This window comes from Lytechinus variegatus, chromosome 3 (genome assembly GCF_018143015.1).
Source record: "Lytechinus variegatus isolate NC3 chromosome 3, Lvar_3.0, whole genome shotgun sequence".
Taxonomy (NCBI): domain Eukaryota; kingdom Metazoa; phylum Echinodermata; class Echinoidea; order Temnopleuroida; family Toxopneustidae; genus Lytechinus; species Lytechinus variegatus.
In genome coordinates, this window is record NC_054742.1 from 65,365,339 (window position 1) to 65,389,500 (window position 24,162).

At 39.6% G+C, this 24,162-nt stretch overlaps 1 protein-coding gene across 2 annotated transcripts in view; it reads left to right on the forward strand.

Annotated features, from left to right (window-relative positions):
• The window catches only part of LOC121411690 (ATP-binding cassette sub-family C member 9-like), a 43,204-nt gene extending 20,128 nt beyond the window's left edge, over window positions 1–23,076 (forward strand). Inside the window, exons 11-34 of one of the 2 annotated variants that reach the window (XM_041604516.1) lie at window positions 156–196; window positions 1,090–1,374; window positions 1,876–2,091; window positions 2,695–2,773; window positions 3,193–3,298; window positions 3,770–3,868; window positions 4,239–4,404; window positions 5,381–5,518; window positions 6,010–6,241; window positions 7,520–7,722; window positions 8,014–8,177; window positions 8,999–9,068; window positions 16,022–16,179; window positions 16,988–17,080; window positions 17,867–17,969; window positions 18,285–18,398; window positions 18,719–18,830; window positions 19,331–19,458; window positions 20,051–20,129; window positions 20,774–20,882; window positions 21,054–21,157; window positions 21,411–21,544; window positions 22,048–22,110; window positions 22,553–23,076. In XM_041604516.1, the coding sequence (XP_041460450.1) occupies window positions 156–196; window positions 1,090–1,374; window positions 1,876–2,091; window positions 2,695–2,773; window positions 3,193–3,298; window positions 3,770–3,868; window positions 4,239–4,404; window positions 5,381–5,518; window positions 6,010–6,241; window positions 7,520–7,722; window positions 8,014–8,177; window positions 8,999–9,068; window positions 16,022–16,179; window positions 16,988–17,080; window positions 17,867–17,969; window positions 18,285–18,398; window positions 18,719–18,830; window positions 19,331–19,458; window positions 20,051–20,129; window positions 20,774–20,882; window positions 21,054–21,157; window positions 21,411–21,544; window positions 22,048–22,110; window positions 22,553–22,690 (3,134 nt within the window). In that variant the 3' untranslated portion in view covers window positions 22,691–23,076. The remainder of the gene's footprint in view (window positions 1–155; window positions 197–1,089; window positions 1,375–1,875; window positions 2,092–2,694; window positions 2,774–3,192; window positions 3,299–3,769; window positions 3,869–4,238; window positions 4,405–5,380; window positions 5,519–6,009; window positions 6,242–7,519; window positions 7,723–8,013; window positions 8,178–8,998; window positions 9,069–16,021; window positions 16,180–16,987; window positions 17,081–17,866; window positions 17,970–18,284; window positions 18,399–18,718; window positions 18,831–19,330; window positions 19,459–20,050; window positions 20,130–20,773; window positions 20,883–21,053; window positions 21,158–21,410; window positions 21,545–22,047; window positions 22,111–22,552) is intronic. The other variant, XM_041604517.1, reaches the window with a different exon arrangement.
• Window positions 23,077–24,162: the final 1,086 nt, after the last annotated feature.

Sequence of the window (24,162 nt, forward strand, 5' to 3'; positions counted from 1 at the left end):
CTTTTTCCAATCTTTCTAACGTAAGAACACGTTTTATGATTGGTTAAAAAAACATGTATGAATTTACTCTTGATTTTGACTACTCTTCCTTACGCTGTATTCTACTTTATTTTCCACATTTTGCTTATTTTCAACAAACGTTTTCTTCTTGGCAGTTATCATCAACAATGCGACTCCAATCATCGTTACCCTTGTGGTGAGTATTATATTAATTTATTCTTCTATCTGATCTTAGCTACGAGACTATGATTCTCCTTGCTAATATTGGTAATAATTTCGTCAAATATAAAAGACACACTTCCATCGTTCTCCGAGTTTAAATAATTATCATCAGCGTTGCCAATGAAGGACAAGTCCACCCAAACAAAAAGTTGATTTGAATAAAAAGATAAAATCTACCTATCGTAACACTGAAAATTTCATCAAAATCAGATGAAAAATAAGAAAGTTATGAGATTTCTAAATTTCGCTTGATTTCAGAAAATAGTTGTATGCACATCCGGTCGGTATGTAAATGAGGGAACAAACGACATCACTTACTATTTCTTTTTTATTTTATTACATGAAATATGAATTATTCTAATTTTCACCTCACTGTCCTGTGAAACAAAGTTTTATTTCTCCCTGAACATGTAGAATTACCAATGTTAAACATTTTATTGCTCAGTCAAGTTGGTCCTTCGTGTCAAATCTGTAAAAATTGAAATATTTCAAATAATAAAAAAACAAAAGAAATAGTGAGTGAGGAACATCATCGATTCTCTCATTTGCATGTGACTAAATTGTGCATATAACTATTTTGTGAGAAATAAGAGAAATTTTAAAAGGTCATGACTTTCTTATTTTACATCTGATTTTGATGAAATTTTCAGCATTATGCATGTCTGATTTTTGTCTATTGATTCAAATTAACATTTTTGGGAGGTGGATTTGACCTTTCAGTTTGAATGCCGACCTCGAAATGAAAAATTGAGAATTACTATTCTTACATCGAAATTCTTAAAGCCATGTCTAACTTTACGAATAGTTACTGGGTCATGTATTCAAAAGAACATATCTTACTTTCCCGAATCTTGCTGATCTTCACAGTCTTTCGGAACATACGAGCCGATCACGGGCAAGGTCCTGACGCCCGACGTCGCCTTCACCACCCTCTCGCTCTTCAATCAGATGGCCGGTCCCCTCTTCATGTTCCCCTTCGTCATCAATCTCCTCGTCAACTGGATCGTGAGTACAGGACGCCTCAAGAAGTACCTCCTCGCACCCGAGGTCGAAGGCGCCGATGGGGAGATCAGCGACCTGCTCAAGGAATTGGAAGATGAATATGATGACGTGACAGACAGTGCGGAGAGCGCGGCGAGCACACAGGACGACGTAAGCAAACATGGTTACAAAAGAAAACCGAATCCTAAACCAACTTCCAATTAAGTTTTTATATATGAATTTATATGTAATTATCATGTCTGAATATTACTGTTTTCAATTTGCATTTAAATCAAATTGGGAAGATGTCACAGTTTTGTCAGCGCATCAGATCTAGAACTGTAGAAAACGTGTTATTAACGGTAATTCTTCATTAATTACCTATTAACCTATCAAAATCAATGTTTCGATGGTAGTAACCATTGCGGAAAATGATATCATGAATGGTAAAAAAAGTGTCCCAGTGAGTCACTTTTGACTTGATCTACAGTCACACCAAGAAGCCAATTCTCCTCTCCAAGCAGACCGATTGTATTTTTTTTTCAAAAGATTTTGTCCCGGAGTCGATGTCGCCGATGCAACTCTGACATTGCAGTTAACATGATGAAGATTATTTTTAACAAGAAGTTATATCCTTTACACCATTCAAAACGTTTAAATTGTCTCTGTAAGGATCTTGCGGTAACGATCAAGCACTCCCGACACAAGAAGAACAGTCGGCACCGTAAGAAGAAAGATGACGCCCATGAACTCCCCGATAAGACTCCATTATTAGGAGCTAACGGATCGCCAAGAGGATCTCTATCCTACGGATCCACCAATCCAATCAAAAACGGAGATACGTCATTTACTGGTAGCGGAGATGTCCATGATGACGTTGCAATAAAGGTTTGAGAATTATCCCGTTTTTAACACAAATATTTAATTCAGAATAAGTTTGGGAATTTAATCAATAATGATTCCTTATCAAAACAATTCCTTTTACATCACATCCTGAATGAAGTATCGCCAGTGATTTCAATATTTCATATCAGAGCACTGAATTCAAAATTATACAAACTTTTATTCTCAGGTTAATACTAATTTTGGAGTTAAAAACAAAAATTGTTGCTCCATGTTACTCTTTTAAAATTCTCATTCCCTGCACTTAATTTGAAATATGTTGAAAATTTCAAACATTCTCTTAGCGGATGTAAAAATCCGTTTCCACCATAGGCTACGACATCCAAATGACATATATAAATGATCTTGGTCAAACACGTTTACAATAATTATATAGGCCCCGACCGCCAATATAACATAGCAACCTATACAGATTAGAAGATTTTCAATAAACCGAAGTATCCTTCCCCCTTGGCTTAAAGGTATTACGAGCTGTACAAATTGAAACATTATTTCCCTTGTATATATAAACTTCTTGATGACGACACTGTGCTTGTATGAGAAACAGCTGTCCTGTATTGTTGATCTCCTTCTGATTTATGGTTGCAGATCTCGGATGGGAGCTTCACTTGGGATCCGGACTCTACTGAAGCTATCTTGTCCGATATCAACGTCGAAATACCAAGAGGTGATTAAAAACACATTGGTTCAGCGCAATTCAGTCACATTAATCCAGGGCTATAATTAATCTCATGTTCATACTTAACGTTTTTATGGTGCACGATCCGTTGATACTGAGGGTGCGGTTGGACATACTTTGAGAGTGGATAATGATAGCGATTTGGGTGGAAAAGGGATATATGAAAGAATTCAAACATTCCTAAGTATCTGAATATGAATGTATTTCTATTTGAGATATGACTTTTACAAAAAAAATCAGTCCAAGCAGTTGCGGAAACCCCATCGCATTATTTGATATCCATTTACTATTCTGACTTGTACCTCGCTTCATGTAACATTTCAGTGCTTGATGTTGCTCTTGTTCATTTCGAGCGTGTATTGGGTGATCTTCACCGTGCCTGATATATCTTTATTATCCTCACATAGGCAAATTGACAATGGTTATCGGAGCAGTTGGATGCGGAAAGTCATCCCTTCTCAGCGCCATGTTGAATGAAATGACAACGCTCTCTGGAACCCTGAAGCACAGCGGGTAGGTTAATGTATACGAAAGGCTCTCTCCGTTTTGTTTGCAATGTGATCTGCAGTCAAGAAATGGCCATCTCGGCAAAGTAATGTAAATGGAAGATTCCACAAGAGAAGATATGGAATTTACCGAAATCATTTCACAATATTTTGCAAAGGAATTAATAATGTTAAACACAAATGACTACTTAACAAGTCGCAATACCATAGACTTACGACTTATTAAACATATTAAACAAAATGGTACAAGTAGTTTTTACAGGTCGTATCTTCATGATCTTCTAAACGGTTGGCCTCACATCAGGAGTTCACCACGGGACTGGCATCGGACCCTTATTGTTTCTAACCATTTATCAATTACCAAATCCTCTATACTATTCGACTAGAATATACTACTGTCAAATAGCATTGTGATATTGTATAAAGTACATTTATTCATCGGAGAGAAGTTAATTTTATTCCTGGATTTATTTTTTAGGAAGACGAGTTCCATTGCATATGCCCCTCAAAAGGCATGGCTGGTCAACGCTACACTTAAAGACAACGTCTTATTTGGAGAAGAAATGTCTTCTAGCAAGTGAGTAGAAACATATTTGACCACCGTTCTGATGCATCATTTCAAACTCAACTAAATTCCGAGAATGAAAATCGAAGGAACAATTAAAAACCCATTAAATTTGCGTTCCACTTTGTAGCAGACGCTGATGGAGTTTGAAATGTGAGATTGATGAGAGAGTGAGAGCCTTGCATGTTTTACCCCTGTTGTAGTTTTCAGTTGTATTGCTTTCTTCAGAATGAACCCTGATTCCACTTACGTCATGAACATCAATATCAAGCTTAGGTAATTTTCAATGGTAGGCTTCCATCCTATAAAACTTCATTATCATTCATCATTCTTTAAGTAACATAATGTTTCAAGATCTACTGATGATAAAATCTGCTTTCAGATACCGCAAAGTAATCCAAGCATGCGCTCTGGAGCCTGACATAGACATGTTACCGGGTAAAGACATGACAGAGATTGGTGAGAAAGGGATCAACCTAAGCGGGGGACAGAAGCAACGGGTCAGTGTAAGCCGATGGCTTTATTCGGACAGAGATGTCATCATATTGGTAGGTAACAAACCCACCGTGTAATTGAAACTACGCCACGAATGTTCAGAGCGGGCCACAGAAACACCATCAGTGTTATCTCAACAAATTTTGGTCAACACACCAATACTTTTCGGCATAGGCGGCGGAAGCGGGGGGGACGTGTCCCCCCCCTAAATTTGAGGAGGGGGGGACGGTACCCCCCTAAATTTGTAGTTGATGACTTTTTTTTTTTTTTTTTTTTTTTTTTTTTGCTTGTCAATTTATTTTCCTACGCGCCCCCTAAAATTTTTAGGTTGAGAACCTTTTTTTTTTTTTTTTGCGCTTGTCAAATTTTTTTGTTGGGTTGTCCCCTCCTAAAATTTTTGGCTTCCGCCGCAATGCTTTTCGGTGTTATGATCAAACTTGTAAGGGTAATCTTAACACCTTGGGCGTGGTCACATAACAAACGTAGCAGGTGTAATTCCAAAGCACCACGTTAGTCATGTTAGTCAGTGAATATGATGGATTGTTCGAACAATGCTGACAATCTTTCAAGTTGAAGCAGCGAAAACACCTCAGAATGAAACATAATGGCCCTTATTCTGAAGTCGGGTTTAACTTAAACTCGGGTTTAAAGTTGTGGTTTAAGCATGGTGAGCCAAAAGTATCAAAATTTTTATTAAGTTGTCCATTTCTTATATTTACTCTGCTCTTTCCTGATTCATCGATGGTGAAGACAATCATCTATTTATACTTCCTAGAAAATTATGAATAATTTAAGAGCCGAATGAGCTGAAATATGATATCTCTACTGTTAGCGATTAATGTAACAATTGGCCATTCAAACTTAAACCACAACTTGCCTTGAAGCAATGGAACAATTGAGGTTCTAGTTTCGATTGATTCTAATGGCCCTTTCATCAACCTCATTTTAACCTATGTTTTCTAGAAAATCAGTTATTAATTACCACTTTACCATCAATTACAGCGACGAATGCCATTTGTTTTCCTTCAGGACGATCCTCTCTCTGCCCTTGATATGCACGTTGGTTCCCATCTGTTTGAGAAAGGAATCCAAGGCCTCCTGATGAAGCAGAAGAAGACGGTCATATTGGTTACCCATCAGCTCCAGTATCTACCGGAAGCAGATAAAGTAAGAAATCAACCTGGTAGCAAAACCATTCTGGTTGACTTCCAGTTATCCTAAATTATTCAAATACGTTCTTCGCCTACAATTGACCAGGTTGCACAACGAGAAACGCTATGATTCGGTTCAAACTTTTCCTTCTCATTTCAAACTTTATGTCAATCATTGACGATAGGCAAGTCATTACTCGAAGTTTAGTTTCGAAGTTTTTCTTCTTCAACCTGAAAATGTTTCCTTTATGTATATGGGGGGTTACAGATGTATATGTACATCAATCAAATATCAATTTTGCCAGGTATTCGTCTGGGATAGACCTCTAAGAAAGACCATTATCCAAAAAGAAAGACGTGGCTCATCCAGGGCTTGATTCAGGAACCTCAGGATCAGTTTGTAACCTCCATCGGTGGTCCTAAAGCGAGATGATAGGCACACATCATAACACCTATAACTTCTGAAGTATCTGATGCGGATATTCTTTACCGTTCTGTTTGTTCTAGATCATCGTCATGAAGGATGGCCGCATCAGTTGTCAGGGAACCCCAGAGGAAATTGCTGAGGCTGACCCATCCATCATGACAGAGTCCGAGAAAGCCATCAAAGAAGTGACCGAATCGGAGGCCGAAGGGTCGGGGGCCGAGTCCGAGTCTGTGCTAAACGAAAGACGAGCACTCAAGAAACAGATCTCAAGACAAATGTCGATTGGAAAGGATGGGTCTGTTGAAAGAGGAGGTACGTATGTCTACATACCTTATTATCTAAAACGATGTTAAATTAAACATGTCAATAATTGTAGGGCGTCTGATGACATATGATGGTCGTAGGACAGCACTGGGCACAACATGGCATCAAACAAAACGCCACTTTCCCCCATTGTGTTTATTGATGATTTTTTTTACAGAATATTTTATTCGGCCAAAAGTCTCAGTGGTGTGACAGAAACTTATAGATTCAGGGGTATAGATCGGGTAAGCTGGTCAGCTGGAATAGCGTACCTTTGTGACGTCAGACTGAAAGTTATGAATCAATGGCGGATCCAGGTAGGAGCATATCACGTCCCCCGCCCCCCCCCCCCCTCCTCTTGAGAGACACACAAAAAACTATGGGAATATGTCATGCATACGCAGGTGAGGACCCCACTCTTTTATGTTAGGTTGTCAAATTCTTCTTGTATAAAAATGCCCCCCTCCCACCCTATCGAAAATCCTGGATCCGCCCCTGTGAATTGTCTATCAAGAGGATTCTAAAATGCTGCAGAGTACAGTCACATCAACGAATCTCTAAACCGACCGATAGTAGACCTATATCATTCGAAATAACATAATAACCTTGGTGGGTCTGGGGTTATTTTTCTAATCTGACTTTAGCATCAGTCATTATACCTCGTTCCCAATGTCGTGCGATCCGTTACAAAATCCACGATTGGCTTTTCGTATTGCTGATCGCGAACATTTTTCAATCATTCAAAAAAATTATTTGATCAATACGATTACCACGACTAATCGGATACGATCTGATAAGATCACTACGATTACACGATTAAGTACGCCGTTTGAATCGTGGAGCAAACCGTGACAGTTGGAAGTAAGTATTATAACTCGTTCCCACGGTCGTGCCATCCCTTACGAAAGCCACGATCGGCCTTTTGTAACTGATCGCGAAAATTCTTGAGCCATTCAAAAGATTTCTTTGATCAATACGATTACCACAGCTAATCTGATACGATTTGATAAGATCACCAAGATTATTCCACGATTAAGTACGCCGTTTGAATCGTGTAGCAAATTGTGACGGTAAAAACTAGGCGAAACTGATCGCGATTTTTCTTTTTAACCATTCAAACTATTCCTACGATCAATACAATTGCCTCCATTGATCTGATACGATCTTATGCATTCTGATACGTTTATTGCGATTACTCCACGATTATTACGATTAATCCACGAATCCTGACATTTTGGGAACTGGGTATTATCGGTTGACCAACAATCTACGTAATCATTCTCCTAGATGAGAAAACGGGACGTTTGATCGAGGAGGAGGAGAAGGAGAAAGGCTCTGTGTCATACAAGATGTACCTGTACTACTTCCGAGCTATGGGTTACTGGATCGCGTGTCTGATGCTCGGTTGCGTCGCCCTACGATCTGGTCTTCAAGTCGCGACAAACTTCTGGCTCTCAGACTGGTCCGAGGCGGGTCTTAATCTCACTGGGGTACGTCTTGTGTATTATTTATCTTCTAATATGAAAAATAAATACAGCCATATCTGACACTACTATTTATAATGTATTTTCAAAATCACTCAAACTAAAATAAGACTCAAATTGAAAATTATAACCAAGAACATATTATATTATATTATAAATAGTGGACCACGTTTTTTCTTAAGTTTTTGGACTTGCATTTTTCTTATAGATGTTAAGATTATATTTGTTACAAACAAGTAATTTCAGAGCAAACACTCATGAAAGTGACATTTTATTTCAATTTTTTTTTTTTAACAGGACGCCAAATCCACCAGTTACTATTTGAGAGGTTATGCTGGTTTCTCTGTATCTACTGTTTTCGGCTCTGTCTTGTCAAATATATTCAGCTGTATCGGTGCATTGTTGGCAGCAAGAGCGATACACTTTGCTCTCCTTAAAAATATCATAGGAATTCCAATGCGGTAAGTAAACATATGAATACAAAATTATTGATATCCAACCAATGTCAACAAAAATATTATTCAAAGTGTTTTGTACTTTGGTGGGATAGAGTGGAATCAGTATAAATCGGGATTAACTTTGCATTTTCCCTTAAAGATGTAGGTTCCCTGCATAAGAATGTATTATGTACATACATGTATATCGAGGTAAATTGTTTGAATGATTATATACTATATACAATGGCTTATCTTATTTGCTGTCGGAAATGAAATAAATATGAATTATATATTATGCATTATCTTATTCAAATCTACTTTTTTCCACCTCATATATAGCACTTTTATTTGTTACTTTTTTTAAACATTGATTTGATATCACAAAGTGATAGTGTATTTTCGACTTTATATTATTTGGTTGGTTGATTGGTTGCTTGTTTATAACTAGTAGCATCACTAGTTTGAAATACAGTAACGTGTTATATGCTAAATATTTATATTTTCAACTAGATTTTTAAAAGGTCATTTTCACCACTATAACATAAATACAAATATCAAATTTATTGTGAATAAATACCTCGAATAGAGGATAAAAAATACAAATATCATCACGAGTTTGCATGCACTATGAATATGCAACAAAATAAGTTTATTGTAGATCTTGCTGGATCGAGGCACATCGAACATACTAAAAAAATCTATACATGGTATGTTATGTGTTACATGCATTTTGCATTGATGATATGGTTTGTGGAGAAGCATTGAATTAAGTCTTTTTGGGGAGAAAAAAATATCTAAATTTGAAAAACGCGTATGGAAAATTATTTTCTTCATACTTTTCAAAGATTCTTTGATACCACTCCCGTTGGACGTATTCTCAATCGACTCTCGAGTGACACACAATGGATTGATCAGGTGAGTATATAAAATAAGGTGTAATTGGGTTACCCAGTGAAAAAGAACCCGCCACGGGATGAACGGGGTGGGGGGGGGGCGTTGTGGGACGTTCGAACCCCCGGCGAGTAATAGGGAGTTTTCGCAACACTACACAGACTCTTTTTGGAACGTAGAGAATCTATCATCAAAATCCCTTAATGACAAAGCAGTCTTTGTAAAAAAAAAAATAATCAGTGTATCATAACAGCATGGAATGTCCGTGACCCTGGACAAAAGACATAATTATTTGCAAAGTTTTGTCAACTCAGAATTTCAAGACTATCCGGAGTCGCAGTTCGCGAACTTTCGACAAAGACCTCTCAGTTGTACATCGTGATTTGATGTGTATTTTCAATAGATTAACGATGTTGAAGCATCCGTCCCCATTTAAATTGCGAAAACTCGCTATTACTAGGCTTGATCCTTCAAGAGTTGCATCATAAGATGGGGCTCATCATGTTATCGATGAAAAGTTAAAACGCTACTTTTATAACCTATGAAATTCTATAATTGACTTGCCGAAATTTTAAATATTTGTCATAAGCATGGAGAAATTGTGAAAACGATTAATGATAAGGTCCGGGGATGTTTTACACCAGGTGTATTTCTGCGCCACGGCTTTTTTGAAGGCGAGAGTAAGACCCGCCTTCCAGACTTTTTGAAGTAGTAAGAATACCACTTGTTGAAGTACAATATTTTCAAACCAATGCACAGTATTACCCTACGCAATCTTCAGTACGCGGCTATACACTGCGACAATAAATTAAGACACAGTTGCAACTTTGTAGTTGTAGATCAATACTTTTATTAACCGTAATTAACCGAAGTGTAGGACAGACGAGTTGTCGCATGACAGACGCAGATGGCGCTATAACACTATAACATCAAATGGCGTAACCACTTTTTCCTTATGTAAACGAAAAGAATTTTGCAATGATCCAAGGCAAAAAGCTTTGTAAAAGTATTGTCAAAATATAAAAGTGTAAACTCGCAAACAACTGCAAAGAAAATACGCAAACATTAGCGCAAAGACATACCCACAGATGGGACATCACACAAAACCGAAAATAATAACCAAAAAAAACTAAATGCGCAGCATAACTTATCACAAGCACAAAAATGAGCAGCAATTGGTAGTAGGCGAATTAGCTGGAGTGAGAAAAGGTATTCGTTTGGTAAGGTGAGGATCCTGACAGCAATAAACTATCAAATTAGAATCAAAATCTTTAAATAGAGCTGGCTTGCTGTTTTCGTTTGTTTGGTAGCTGAAAAAAAGCTAGACGCATTAAAAAACCCATTAGCATGCATAAGTACACCCAAAAAGTTAAAGCTGCAAAAATGCATAAAAAAAACAAAAGATATACACCAAAAAATAGAGTCCATCAGCAAAAGTCCATCAGTAAAGGGCAAGCTGGACAAGGCACAGGCAATGGGGAGGGGGGGGGAAGTGACATAAAAGCAGGCCAAAGTCAATCACAAACGTAGTCGCTAAAATACGAAGGGGGGACACGACGGCGTAAGGGATACCGCCGGCCATTATCGGGGGTATTGATGTCAAGAGGCCCTGAGGGATCTGACTGACCAGAAAGTGAAAGGGGAGGACTAACATCAGGGTGAGAAAGTTCGTGGGGAATATCAGGGGGGTCAGGAGGGGGGCAAGGGACATCCGGCACATCAGTAACGTCAGAGGAATTAGGCAAGCATTGTGAGTCATCCGCCGAGCTGGGACTGGGGAACTCCTCATCACGGTGGTCGTCGTCATCGTCATCAGAAACCCTCGGTCGAGTAGGATGGGAGGTAGGAATCCCTGGGGGGACCTTCAAGCAATCCGAGCGCCGGACACGGTATGACGTAGAACGGAGTTGGCTCCCAACAAACTTGCGGATGTTGCACCAATCGTTGTCGACACTGCAGACAAGGTAGCGAGGTCTGGCCTGGGTCTTAGTTCGGTCCGAGCGCAGGTAGACAAGGTCACCAACATGAACAAGAGACTCACCCATCGAAGATAGGCGTTTGGGTGCCTTCGATGCCATACTGGGCCCATGGTTGGAGAGCCGTTTCTCATGTTGATTGGTAATAACGTCCATGTCATGCAACGGAATCTGTTCACTGGTGAATTGGTCACGCTGGGTCCAAAGCTCACGAGCAGAGAGACCAACGCCACGGATACGGCTGTTAAGACGAGCAGTGGCCAGAGCAAGTGCAAGTGGAGTAACAGGACCACCACGGGGATCATCACGAAGCAGCTCATCTTCCAGCTCACGGACAGCCTTCTCAGTGACAGGATTCTTGTTGATGTTCTTGGCACGGCCAACCTCCAAAGTGATGCCCTGACTGCGCAAAGACTCATCGTGTTGTAGAGCAGAAAATCCAGGTGCAGGGTCGGTGCGGACGATAGATGGAGGGCCATCAAGTGGCCTGAGAGGTGTGCATAGCTGAAGGAGGGCTGCGCGAAGAGTCTCCTTGCGTTCATCAGGGATCAAAGCGCTTACAGTGTAAGAAGTGACACTCTCCCTGAGGATGAAAATGAGTTGGCGAGAACGCTTGATGACATCCGCAGCAAAAGACACCCCAATGACACATGGAGGGTCACCTGTAGACTGGGGAGTAGCAACACGAGGAACATTCTGGAGGGAGAGACAGCTATGACATCCGACAGTCACCTGTTGAATTGCTGCATCAAGATCCAGGGCATAGAAAAACCGCGTGACAACCTGCTTGAGTTGGTGTGATGTGGGGTGACCAAGTTGAAGATGCAGGGCAGTAAGAATCCCCTGGAGTACATTGCGAGGAATGACGATACACTCCTGCTGTGGCAAGAATGCATGATCCCGGCGGACGACCAGTAATCCATCACGAGCGATGGTGGCAACCTGGAGATATCGCTTCACATCACGGATACCTGTCAACTTCTTCGACGGGCGAGTACCCTGAGTAAGGTGGGCATGGGCACGGCGGAGGGCTGGACAATCAGACTGAATCCTACTCCACGCGTGACGAGATGTGAAAGGGAGGCGTATCTTTCCTGAGAGGATGTCAGCAACAGAAGTAAGATGGACAACAGAGTCTTCCATCCGTGAAATGAAAGTACAGATCTGGCATCGAACATCATGGCATGGAGGAGCATTCCTACTCGCAAAGTCAGCTGGGACATTGGCGGAGCCCGCCAGGTGACGTAAGGAAACCTGGTATCTGCTAATGGTGGCCAAATAGGTAGAAACCCGAGGACTGGCAGAAAACTCACCACGACACAATTTCTCATAAGCCTGAACACAAGGTTTGCTGTCAGTAAGAATGCAGACAGGGTGGTGAGACTGGATGATGTATGGGCTGAAATGCTTGGTGGCAGCAGCGATGGATAGTGCTTCTACTTCACAAGGTAGCCATGTGATTTGACGACCACGGAGCTTCGCGCTGAAAAAACCTGCGACGAAGGGCGTCCTGTCTCTCGTGACGTACATGGTTGCGCCAAGACCATGGTTCTTCACGGATCCATCAGTGACAACCCATAGCTGATCAGAAGGCCGGGGAAGAGTAACCGTACGAGTAGACTTGATGCCGGACTGGGCTTTGTTGAAGGCATCATGAAGCTCATCCGTCCAGCAGATGCGGTCTTGAGATTTCATACCTGCAATCGAATCATCCAGGGGGCCCAGATAGGATGCGCAATTTGGGAGAACGCGAGCAAGCATCTTATAGGCTCCAATGAAAGACCGCATTCCCTTCACGGTTGAAGGGCGTGAGCATGTTGACAAAGTTGTTATCCTGTGAGGACTTGCTTTGAGGCTCCCTTCAGACCAAACCCATCCTAAAATAGTGGTAGTTTTTTAACAGACGGTAGTCTTAGATGGAGACAGGTGAAGACCATTGGAGGCTAGTGCATGTAACACCCTGGACCAGTTATGCAAAAGGGCCTGCCAGGTGTCAGCACCACAGTACAAGTCGTCTGCAAGCTTGACAACAACACCTTCAAACAATAGATCTCCAAGCACTCGACACATCAACTCCTCCAATGCTGTCTCTGATCCCGGCATACCCATAGCACAACGGGTGTAAACCCTGATGCCGCGGAAAGGGGTAGCAACACCACAATACTTCATTGAATCACGAGAGAGAGGTATTTGATAAAAGGCACTTGCAAGATCAGATGCAATAATGTACTTCCACTGACCTATCTTTCTCAGAGTGGAATCAACGTCTGGCAAAACTGAGGGCTGGGGCTTAGAGTAGCGCCCAACATCAGCAAAGGCTGTGACAAGACGAGAGCCGCCATTCGGCTTCTTCACAAGAAACGACGGGTTGACATATTCAACCGTAACACCAATATCCTCAGGGCGTGCAAAGACGCCAAGTTTCTCAAGGTCATCAAACTTACGCTGCAACTCAATAAGCTTCTCTTGGGAATACAAGGGAAGGCGACCCTTGCGTTGTGGGGGCTGAACAGGACCCATGTTCACGACGGCCTTGAATGGACCAGATGCACCATTGTAACCCTTAAATGAAGGGCTAAACACACAATCATGTACTGCATGAAGAGACTGAAAATCACCCCTTGCCTTTGGGGGGAGGATATTATCAGGATCCACAATAACAGACTGAGAAGGCTGTGATAATGACGGCCCTCCCTGCACCACAGAGGGGAGGGCAGTCTGACTAGGAGGAATTTGCGCAACCTGATCGCCATCTGAGGCAACCACTGGACAAACCTGACAAAGATGTTCATTGCGACGGATAACACAAGGACCGCAAGAGAGGTTTGGGATGCGGATCCTACCAGCAACACTAGAGACAACACCTGGAGCCGGAAAGAATTCTGTGATCATTGGTGTAGGAGGGGAATCTGAGCGAGGCTCTAAGACAAGTGTCTCATCAGCAGAAAACTCAGGAGGTAGGGAAAACTCAAGGAATTCACCTGGCCAAATCGTAGTAGTCTGAGAAGGGGCACGAAGGACAAATGCGCGACGCACTGCATGACCAGCCTTAGGCTTACTACAGGAACCGTAACTGAACACAGTACCATCAGCCAAGGAAATCTCCCTCCTTGCTGGCCTGATGGCCACATCATTCCTTTCCATGAACAGATGAATGGAGTACCAGCCAAAACGTCAACATCAAGGTTCTCAATGACCAATCCTTCAAAATGGAACTCATGATTGCCACGACAAACGGTGAAACGGGTTTCACCACAAACCTGCAGCGGGGAGGACCCATCAGCCTGATGAGCTGACTGGGTGGTGGAGGACACGTTACAACCTAATACTCGGGCCGTAGAAGCACGCATCATATTCCCAGTAGCACCACTGTCGAGGGTGATACGAACAGCATGATGATCATAAAATGCGTCAAAATAAGGAGACTGGCGAACTTGGACACGCAGTGTGGAAGAGGTACCTCCACGGCCAGGGTCTGGTGACAAACAAGCCTCGTCACATGACTCCTGGGGGTCAACCTCACCGTCAAAATCATCGGAACCACCATCATCGAAAATCTTGGCAACCTGCCTGGCCTTAGCCATGTACTGCCGATCGGAGTCTGGAAGGTAAGGACAGACACTCAAAAAATGGTCACTAGGACGGCCAGCCTGAACACAGAGTGGACAAGATTTGGAAGGCCTGGGACGGAACTTCGCCGGGGTTCGAGACTGAGTACGCTTGGGAGCAGTCTGACTACGACCACGGGGCGGAAAAGCCGCTGTACGCATCGCCCTGGAACATTCAACTGACTCCAAAAGACTAGTAAGAGCCTGAGAAATTTCAGGTTTGAGGGATGCAAGTGTACGTGAACGGAGTTCTGTGCCGTACCTTTGCTTCACCACCTGGGGGAGGTCAGGGTGCAAAAGGCGAAGCCACTGCAGAACAATGAAATTCTCAATGGAAGGCGAAAGTTCTTCATCATCCAAGATGGGATCACCGTGATGGGTAATACCACTACCAACTGTCAACAAATTGTCCTCGACAAAGGCAAGTAATCTCTGATATAAATCTTCTGGCCGCTCATCAGATTCCAGCTTGATCTCGCAAAAATCCAAAAAATGAGCGCCTGTTGCCTGAAAGCCATAGTGAAGTCTAATAGTGGCCCAAATGTCGTTCAAAGAAGTGGAATTGCGGACAATAGAATTTCTAGCAATGACGGGACAAAAGTTAGCAATCTGACCTAGCATAAGATCAAGTAGGTTCGCTTTCTGTTGAGCAGTTTGCGTAATTCTGAAGGAACAGAGGGATTGTCATCTATGAAACCCCTTGTAGGGTTAGCTTTTGTTTTCTTACCCCATGTTACCGACTCAGAAAGGAAGAAAGCAAAGTTAGGATCAAGATTCAAAGTGTACAAAAGATTCTGCCTCCATCCTTCAAAGGATGTAATGGATTCAATTTTACCCAAGCACCATTGCTTAGGTACTTTCGGCATACTACACGCCATTGTAAAGGCTGTGGGACCGACACTACTTACGGCTAGATCTAACCAACTACTCGTTCACGGTAAACTTACTTTTACGGTGCAACCGGCTGTTTTCCTCTCAGCAAAGTCCTTCAAACGTGGCCTCAGAAAAAAAATCAGGCGTGAGTGAATCCCAATAGCGGCCAGCACGACAATAAATTAAGACACAGTTGCAACTTTGTAGTTGTAGATCAATACTTTTATTAACCGTAATTAACCGAAGTGTAGGACAGACGAGTTGTCGCATGACAGACGCAGATGGCGCTATAACACTATAACATCAAATGGCGCTGATTTGAGTGCACGAGCATTAAAGGAATTCCTTCCTACACGGGTAGAGAGAGGCAAATATACATAAAACCTTGCTAAAGGACGCGAGTACTGAACTACAATACCCTAGTTCTGTTACAGCAGTACATGTGGGTAATGTTTTATTTATTGTACATGTATAGAAAACCTCGATGTCCATCTTTATTATGAAATCTGTTTGTTTACAGCGATTGATACACTCCTGCAACATGCTCCTCAACACACTTGTTGCTGTGATCGCTTCATTTATCGTCAATGCCATCGTTAATGCCTACTTCGTCATATTCCTCGTCCCCATCGGCTTTATATTCATGTGTATTCTGGTCTATTTCGTCGCAACATCCAGGTATGACTTCCGGTTTAATAAAATATGAATCAACAATTTGACAAAAGGAGGGAACCAACAACGAAAAGTGGGAGGGGGAGTAGTCTGCAGGCACAGACCTTTGGTTTTCGCAATTCGCATAGTGGATAATGCAGAGTCTGAGATAGTGAGACTAATTACTATGAGCACTTACTGTGGTTTGCTTCCAGTTTACAGTCTAGTCTACACTCTAGACATAGTATGATTGGTTGAAGTATCAATTTTGAGTCTGTGCATGCAGACTAGTGAAAAGAATGATTGTAGAGAGATGAGATTTTTTTCTCACCGACAGAGGCCTACTTTCTCTAAAATACGCTTGCAAAGAACTTGTAACCTTATACCAGTCCAGTATGATATGAAATAAGAGCAAAAATAAAACAATTTTTGTTTATCGAGTTGTCATGGCAATAACTAGAACATATTGTCAAATAGAATCAGTATTAAATCGGTTGACGGATTGGAAAGGAATAATGCTACTTTGACTGGCGAATTTTAATTGTAGACCAACTTCGTGACGTTCGTCAGTTATTCTCTTATTATCTTCAAATAGTAATTATAACTCTTATTTCATTGAAATTATTTGAAGACGATGATAAGAGAATAACTGACGAACTTCAATAAGATGGTCTAAATAATTCGCAAGTCAAATTAGCATCCCTTCCAATCCTTCAAGAGTCAACCGATGTCATTTCTTGATCCTATTTTACATGTTTTCCTATAAATACTAGTGAAAAGTTTTATACTGTGTTCGGCGATTGTTAATTTTGATTATTTTTGTTTTCCCTTTCAGAATGTTGCAACGGTTGGAAAGTGTCACCAGATCTCCAGTATTTGCACATTTTTCGGAAACCCTTGGCGGTTTACCAATTATCAGGGCTTATAGGTAACAACTTTTTTTTATTAAGTAGTTTTTATTGACAACTTCGATTCATATACAAAATAAAATATATATAACAAATAGAACTTTGATGTCTATACAAATACCTTGACAACTCATAAATTTAACATCATTTTTTTTCATGAATGTTACAATAAAACACAATGTCAGACATCTTCCAATACATAATTATAAATAACACTGATGATAATTATATGCATCAAGAAGAAACTTCTACAGTAAATAAAACATATTTATTTTTTTTCAGTGTCAAATAAAAAACATAAAAGAGAGATTTTCCAGATACAAAAAAATAAATCATTAATAAAACCTAAACGAATTGAAGCCATCAGCATATATTTAAAACAAAAATGGTGTAATATCGATCAAATAAAAATGATTATTGATTTGAATGATAATATCGATAGAAATTGTTCTAGAAGTAATTTTTCACAATAAGAACTAGTTATGCAACTGATTATTATGGCATATTGATAACAATAATGCTATCACTTTAATCTACTGCCAATGACCACAGGCGGCGGAAGCGGGGGGTTTTGTTGAGAACCTTTGTTTGTGTGTGTGTGTGTGTGTGTCAATTTTTTCCTGCGTCCCCCCATAAATTTCAGGTGGACCCCCTAAATGTTGTGCCTTCCGCCGCCAATGATTAACACTACTACTATCACTATAACTAGAAGGAGAAAGATTTTTCCAGGTATTTGAAACTAATTATAAAGAAATTTAATTCTAACTTTCTTCTTCCTGCCTATTCGATTTCATCTTTATCTGCAGGGACGAAAAGAGGTTCTTCAAAGACATTCTGGTGAAAATAGACAAAAACAACACGGCATTGGTGTATTTGTACACAGCAAACAGATGGTTAGCAATTCGACTAGTGAGTATAGTTCCCGTCCCCGCCCCCACAAAAAAAATCTTGATAAAAAATTACAGTGTTTATATCAATGTCATGGTTTTTTTTTTTTTTACTTACAACAAATCATGAACATATTCTTTACAAAGAGTTACCTATTGGCATGTGTCAGAATCCCCTAGGTAAATCGTGTTTAGGTATTATCATGATTTAACATCTTTTAAAAAGGGTGTCATCTATCAAGGATAATGATCGAATTTTCATGTGTGGCAAGGTGGATACGTGCGATATACAAATCCTACATGCCGAGTAAATGTCTGACTTTGTTTTGGTTTGCAGGACTATCTAGGAGCTGTCGTTGTTCTTATTGCCAGTCTCAGTGCACTCTTGGGGGCTCTCTATCTCGATGTGGACGCAAGTTTGGTTGGCCTTGCAATCACATACTCATTAGAGGTGAGACATTCGGAATTATTCTTGTGACGTCATACTCTCAGAGCGCCCTCCCTCAGAGGATATAGGCATACGCATTAAACGGAGTTGCCAGGGGAGAGATGTACAAGCTGCAGATCATCAACGCGTGCAAGGCAACGGCTTTTGCCTCTTAGATTGCGACGATATTGTTAAACCATATAAGGTCTATTATTACTACTACTATTAAGATTATCGCAGCTTCAATGATAGCAAGTCTGTCGTTAGATATGATAGGAAAATAGGAGTAAACTAACTTTAAGTTATCTATCCCGAATTTTGTTTTCTCTTAATACCTCACTTAGATTTCCATCTACATGAACATGGTTGTCAGAGGATGTGCTGATTTGGAACTTCAGATGAACGCGATGGAAAGGATCCGATACTACACTGAAGTACCCAACGAAGAGTACGACGGTAAGACGGTGTTTGTACGTTGTTTTACGGTCATCCCTAATAGTACGAATAAATTTGTGTAACTTGGTTCTTCAATGTGTGATAAGATACTGCAAGCATTATTGTATTTTTACATTGATTGAATACAATTGATACTACAAGAAAAAAAGAAAAAGAAAACAATGAATTAACAATTAGGGAGGCATATGATATTTCATTGATCGAATGAATGAATGAATGAGTGAGTGAGTGATTGGGTGGGTGGGTGGTTGAGTGAATTAATGAAATAATAAAAGAGATTGATTGAATGAATGAATGAATTAATGAATGAATAAGTGAGTGAGTGGCTTAGTGGGTTAGTGAGTGAGTAAGCGAGTGAATGAATCAATGAATAGAACAATGAATATATCAATCAATCAATCAATTTTGATGTACCCTGAGCAATGCAGCACAATAATTTGCAATCTCTCGTAAAAAGCAATTTTCTATGCGACTTTTTTTCAAATTCCTTTTAATTTCAGGGATGGAGCCCCCACCGGAGTGGCCCCAGAAGGGTGAAATAGTTCTTGATAATATCAGTGTACGCTATGCCCGGGAGCTCGATCCTGTTTTACATGACGTCTCGGTCACCATACCCCCAGGGCAGAAGGTTCGACCCCCCCCCCTCCCTCTAATCCAATCTAATCAAATATCCATTTTGTAAAACAAAAAGGTAGGGGGAGAATTATTCCAAACTTTAACAAATCCCGCTACTTTCTGTGCAAATTTCAATTCTTTCCATTTTATCAACCAATAAATGAAAATACAGATTATTGAAAAGAAAAGGACAAAGTAGACATGTTTAAATTCACGTCTCAAAGTTTATTGACCTATTCAGTTTTTGTATTCATACAAATGAAGTCTGATTTTGAATCTTTTTAAAACTGTTAAAGAGATGAGAAAGAAAATAAATAAAGAATAGCGAGAAACCGAATTTTTACAGATTTTAAATGGAATGAGACATAATAGTGGTACATGGAGTTCAATCAATGCTTTAAAAAACAGGGGGTGGTTTGATATTCTCTATTAAAGTCAACAAACGCAAAATAAAAAAAAACAGGGTAAATTACTTGGCATTGATGTATACATCATTTCTATTAAATATGAATATGGCATCGCGAAGAACAATAAATGTATTTTGAATTTCATGTGGATTTTGTAGGTGATAATTGACTAATTATGATCCATATTTATCATTGTAGTTGGGGATCTGTGGACGAACCGGAAGCGGAAAGTCATCGCTGACCTTATCTCTCTTCCGAATCATCGATACTTTCAAAGGTAATACTCCATGTTATGTTGATTAGATGACATTCGCTCTTAGTTTCACATAACTATGTATAATTTGATAATTATATTGTTTGAACTTTAAATGATTGAACTCTGGTTAAGTGAGAACCCCGGTCGTGTTGAAAGTAATAGAAACATCTTTAGAAATACCTTCATTGGAGGATTTTATTGATCATGATCACTGGCGTAGTTTTCCAGGGTGGGGGGAATTTTAAGGATATATCGTTTGCGAAAAAAATTGACAAGCAAAAAAAAAAGAGGTCTTCAACCCGAAATCAAGGATTTCTTACCAGAAAAAAAAATTGACAAGCAAAAAAAAAAGACCTTCAACCAAAAATAAGGTATTTCTTACCAGAAAAAAATTGACAAGCAACCCCCCCCCCCCTCCCCAAAAAAAGGTCTTCGACCAAAAATAAAGGATTCCTTAACAGAAAAAATAACAAGCAAAAAAAAACGCAACAACCTCAGGTTAATTTGAGAATCAGTTATGACTCGTCAGGGGTTAGAAGTTAGAACCTATTTCTTCTGGGAAAATTTGAATTACCATGGTTTTTGATATTGATTTTATTTTTAATGTTCCAAATCACGTTTGGATTTAAAGACTAGTTACCTTGATGTTTTGTTTAATATGACAGGACGAATCATGGTTGATGGGGTCGATATTGCATCTGTTCCTCTCATCACTCTCCGTCAAAGACTGTCCATCATCCCACAAGATGCAGTCCTCTTTACTGGTACTATTAGGTAAATACAATGGTGTAGTGGTTGGTGAACTCAGGGGGTCGTAGGTTCACAGTTCGAACCCCATTCTGATTAATGGATTTCGGTTCCTCTTATCACTCTATCACTCTTATCCCGTACCGGTAGGCAATTAGTTAACACGATTACAAGAGTTTGATCCTCTCCCTATTCCAGGCATAACATAGACCCAGCTGGTGTGAAGACCGATGACGAACTTTGGAAGGCTTTAGAGATAGCTCAACTCAAAGAAGTCGTTTCACCATTGGAAGGAGGATTAGGTAAAAAAAAATTGTTCCATCGCGTCGGTTAGTGCGTGCTTTACTTCCCAGAATATTCTGCTATTGCATGCGCAAAGTTAATGTGTGTGTGGTTTTTTTTTACAATATTGGAAATAAAACATTTGAAAACTTATAACGGTCACTGCTACGGCACACTTGCTGTGTTCACAGAAGAAAAAGAAATGGAGCATTGAAAACTTACTTTTTGGAAAATTATTGCTAAAAGTGAATTTTTAATTACTTTTTTGACCAGATTACATCGTGACGGAGGGTGGAGAGAATTTTAGCGTAGGTCAGCGACAGCTCTTCTGCTTGGCTCGGGCCTTCCTCCGTAACTCGACCATCTTGGTCATGGATGAAGCTACTGCTTCAATTGATCAAGAAACTGTAAGTTATTCCCGGTGTAACCTTTGAAGATGACCGTTATTACCATTTCTATCTTATAAATTATTGGGTGGAAAAAATGGAGATTTCTTATAAAATTGATTATGTTCCTATTAGTGGTACATATCCAAGAAAATGAGAAATGATCGAAGCTTTTCTTTGAATTAGTGGCGTACAGATGTGGCGCTTCCGGGGGCGCTCCTCCCCCCCCCCAAAAAAAAAACCACGACCAAGCAAAAAAAGGAAAGGAGAGAGAGAGAAGGTTTGGATGTGATATTATCCCCTGAATATTATGTCAAAATCTATCACAAAATTTGATTTTTGTAATAAAAAAAAAAATCGAAATATTTTCTGGCTTGATTGCTTCATTTTCTCACAAGTTATTATAAATTTTGCCCGGTACACCATATCTGACCCCCTCAAAATTTTTGGCCCATTACACTACTGATAATGAATGTCTTTTTCTCTGTACTATTTAAATATTTTTTTTGTTTCTTTGACATCAGGATCGCATCTTACAGGACGTTGTAGCTGATGTCTTCCAAGATCGGACTGTCATCACAATCGCGGTAAAAAAATAGTTTGATTATATTTTAGTTAATGCGTATAGGTAAATTTCATAACAAGTATGTCTTTCCACGGTCAAATTCACTGTCAAGGTCAGATGTATGTTAGAGCATGGACCTACTATTAGGTCCATGGTCACAGTGACTATTACCAATTACGTGTTGTGGACGGCTTTTCATTTTCTAGTTTTAAAAAGCAGCCGTGTATACCACTTTGATAGATGCCTTTCTGCTCTTTCGTTTGGAATCTATGTATATCTGCGATAGGCTTATTACATTCTGCAAGTGTATTCAGTTCTAACTCTTTATAAAACGCGTAACTATTGTTTCCTTTATCGTAATTGTTATTATCGATGAATCTCGAATATACGTCTATTATTTAATCCCAGTAATATAATCCCAGTTATAAACAAATTCCAATTTTATCATTTCTTTCATCTTTTAGCATCGGGTAGGCACGATCTTGGACTCTGATAACATTCTCACTCTTAGTGACGGTCGCGTCGTCGAGTTCGACTCTCCGAACGCACTCCTTGAAAAAGAAGACAGCGTATTCGCGTCGCTGGTCAAAGCTGGCAAATGATGACTTTTCCTACAAGTCATTTCGACTGGTCTGCTTTTGTATTTGTGCTCTGGTCACGTGTTGCTGATTATTCAAATTTGATGTATTATTACTAATGCCTGCCATCAATTGCCGTGGTTTGTAATTCAATTTCTTACAATTCTGGTATGTTCTATTCATCTAAGCTATGATAGGATTTAGTAATAAGACTATCTTGTCACCGGCCACTTGTCCAACAACCTAGTGATAACAACAGTATGATTCAATTAATAAGTGAAAGCGAAATTCTGTTTTAAATGAAGGAGAGCTTGTTTTAATATATATTCTACATAAATATCCTAGTCATGGGGTGCTTTCCTTCAGCAAGAAATTCATCCACACTGTGCTGCACTCATTCCAAGTGAGCTGGTGAATGGGTACCCGGTAGGATTAATTCCATGAATGCACGAGAGCCGAAAGGCAGCTCGAGCTAAAACCGGGGTAATAACAACAATGTGCCTCGGAATAGGTTGTTTCTAGATAGATGGCGCTACACAAATCCAAATTTTTAATGTTATTGTTACTTTTGAATTTACTGTGAATCAGAAAGTTAAAACATTGTATTACATTATATGAATCTATACCTATGGTGTAGGTAGATTTTGCGTGAATATGACAAATGTCAAAAAATAATTTTGTGGAATAAATTGTTAATAGAATTTGTGTGTAATTTCAATGAAAAGTGCAATTTCAAGGATTCATCAATTTTGTTGATTTGTGTATATCGGAGACTGAAAAATCGATTACTACTGAATAAAAATATTTCTAGTATGTGTAAAGTTCCTTAAATTAATAAAGCGGGGAATGCTCTTTTTTTACTCATAAAATATAAGTCTTTTTAATGATTATCATGGGGTATATCTACATGATCTGGAAGTTCTTGTCATTATAGCAGTATTTTTATTCGTATATTTTCTTTCGCATTTTTGTTCGTTTTAACTTGAAATATAATTTTGTACTCTGCGTACAACCCATATGTACCAACAAATTTTATCTGAAATGTTTTTAAAAAGTAATTGTGATTTATTCAGTATACATGGTATAAGCTATTTGACATAATTGATGGAACAATATGGAGAAGATGGGGACAAAAAAAATTAGCTCAATAGGTTATGCTATCCAACTTTTTTTCATAATAAATACTAGTGATGATTTAGAGTATATTAATGTGTTTTAAGTGGATGTCAATAATTTGAGGGTTCACCATGACGGTAAATTGGTTTTAATAAAAGAAGTAAAAATAAGATATAAAAAAACATTGCTGAAGGTTTCACGATCCCACAAATAAGGCGAGTTCATGACGGGGGGGTGCAAGTACGAAATAATTTATTTCAACAAGCCGTTGGTGACGTATGAGAGGCGAGTTCATGACGGGGGATGTTCACAGAAGCAAGTATGAAATAATTGATTTTAATAAGCCGTTGGTGACGTATGAGAGCAAGGTATGTGTGCCT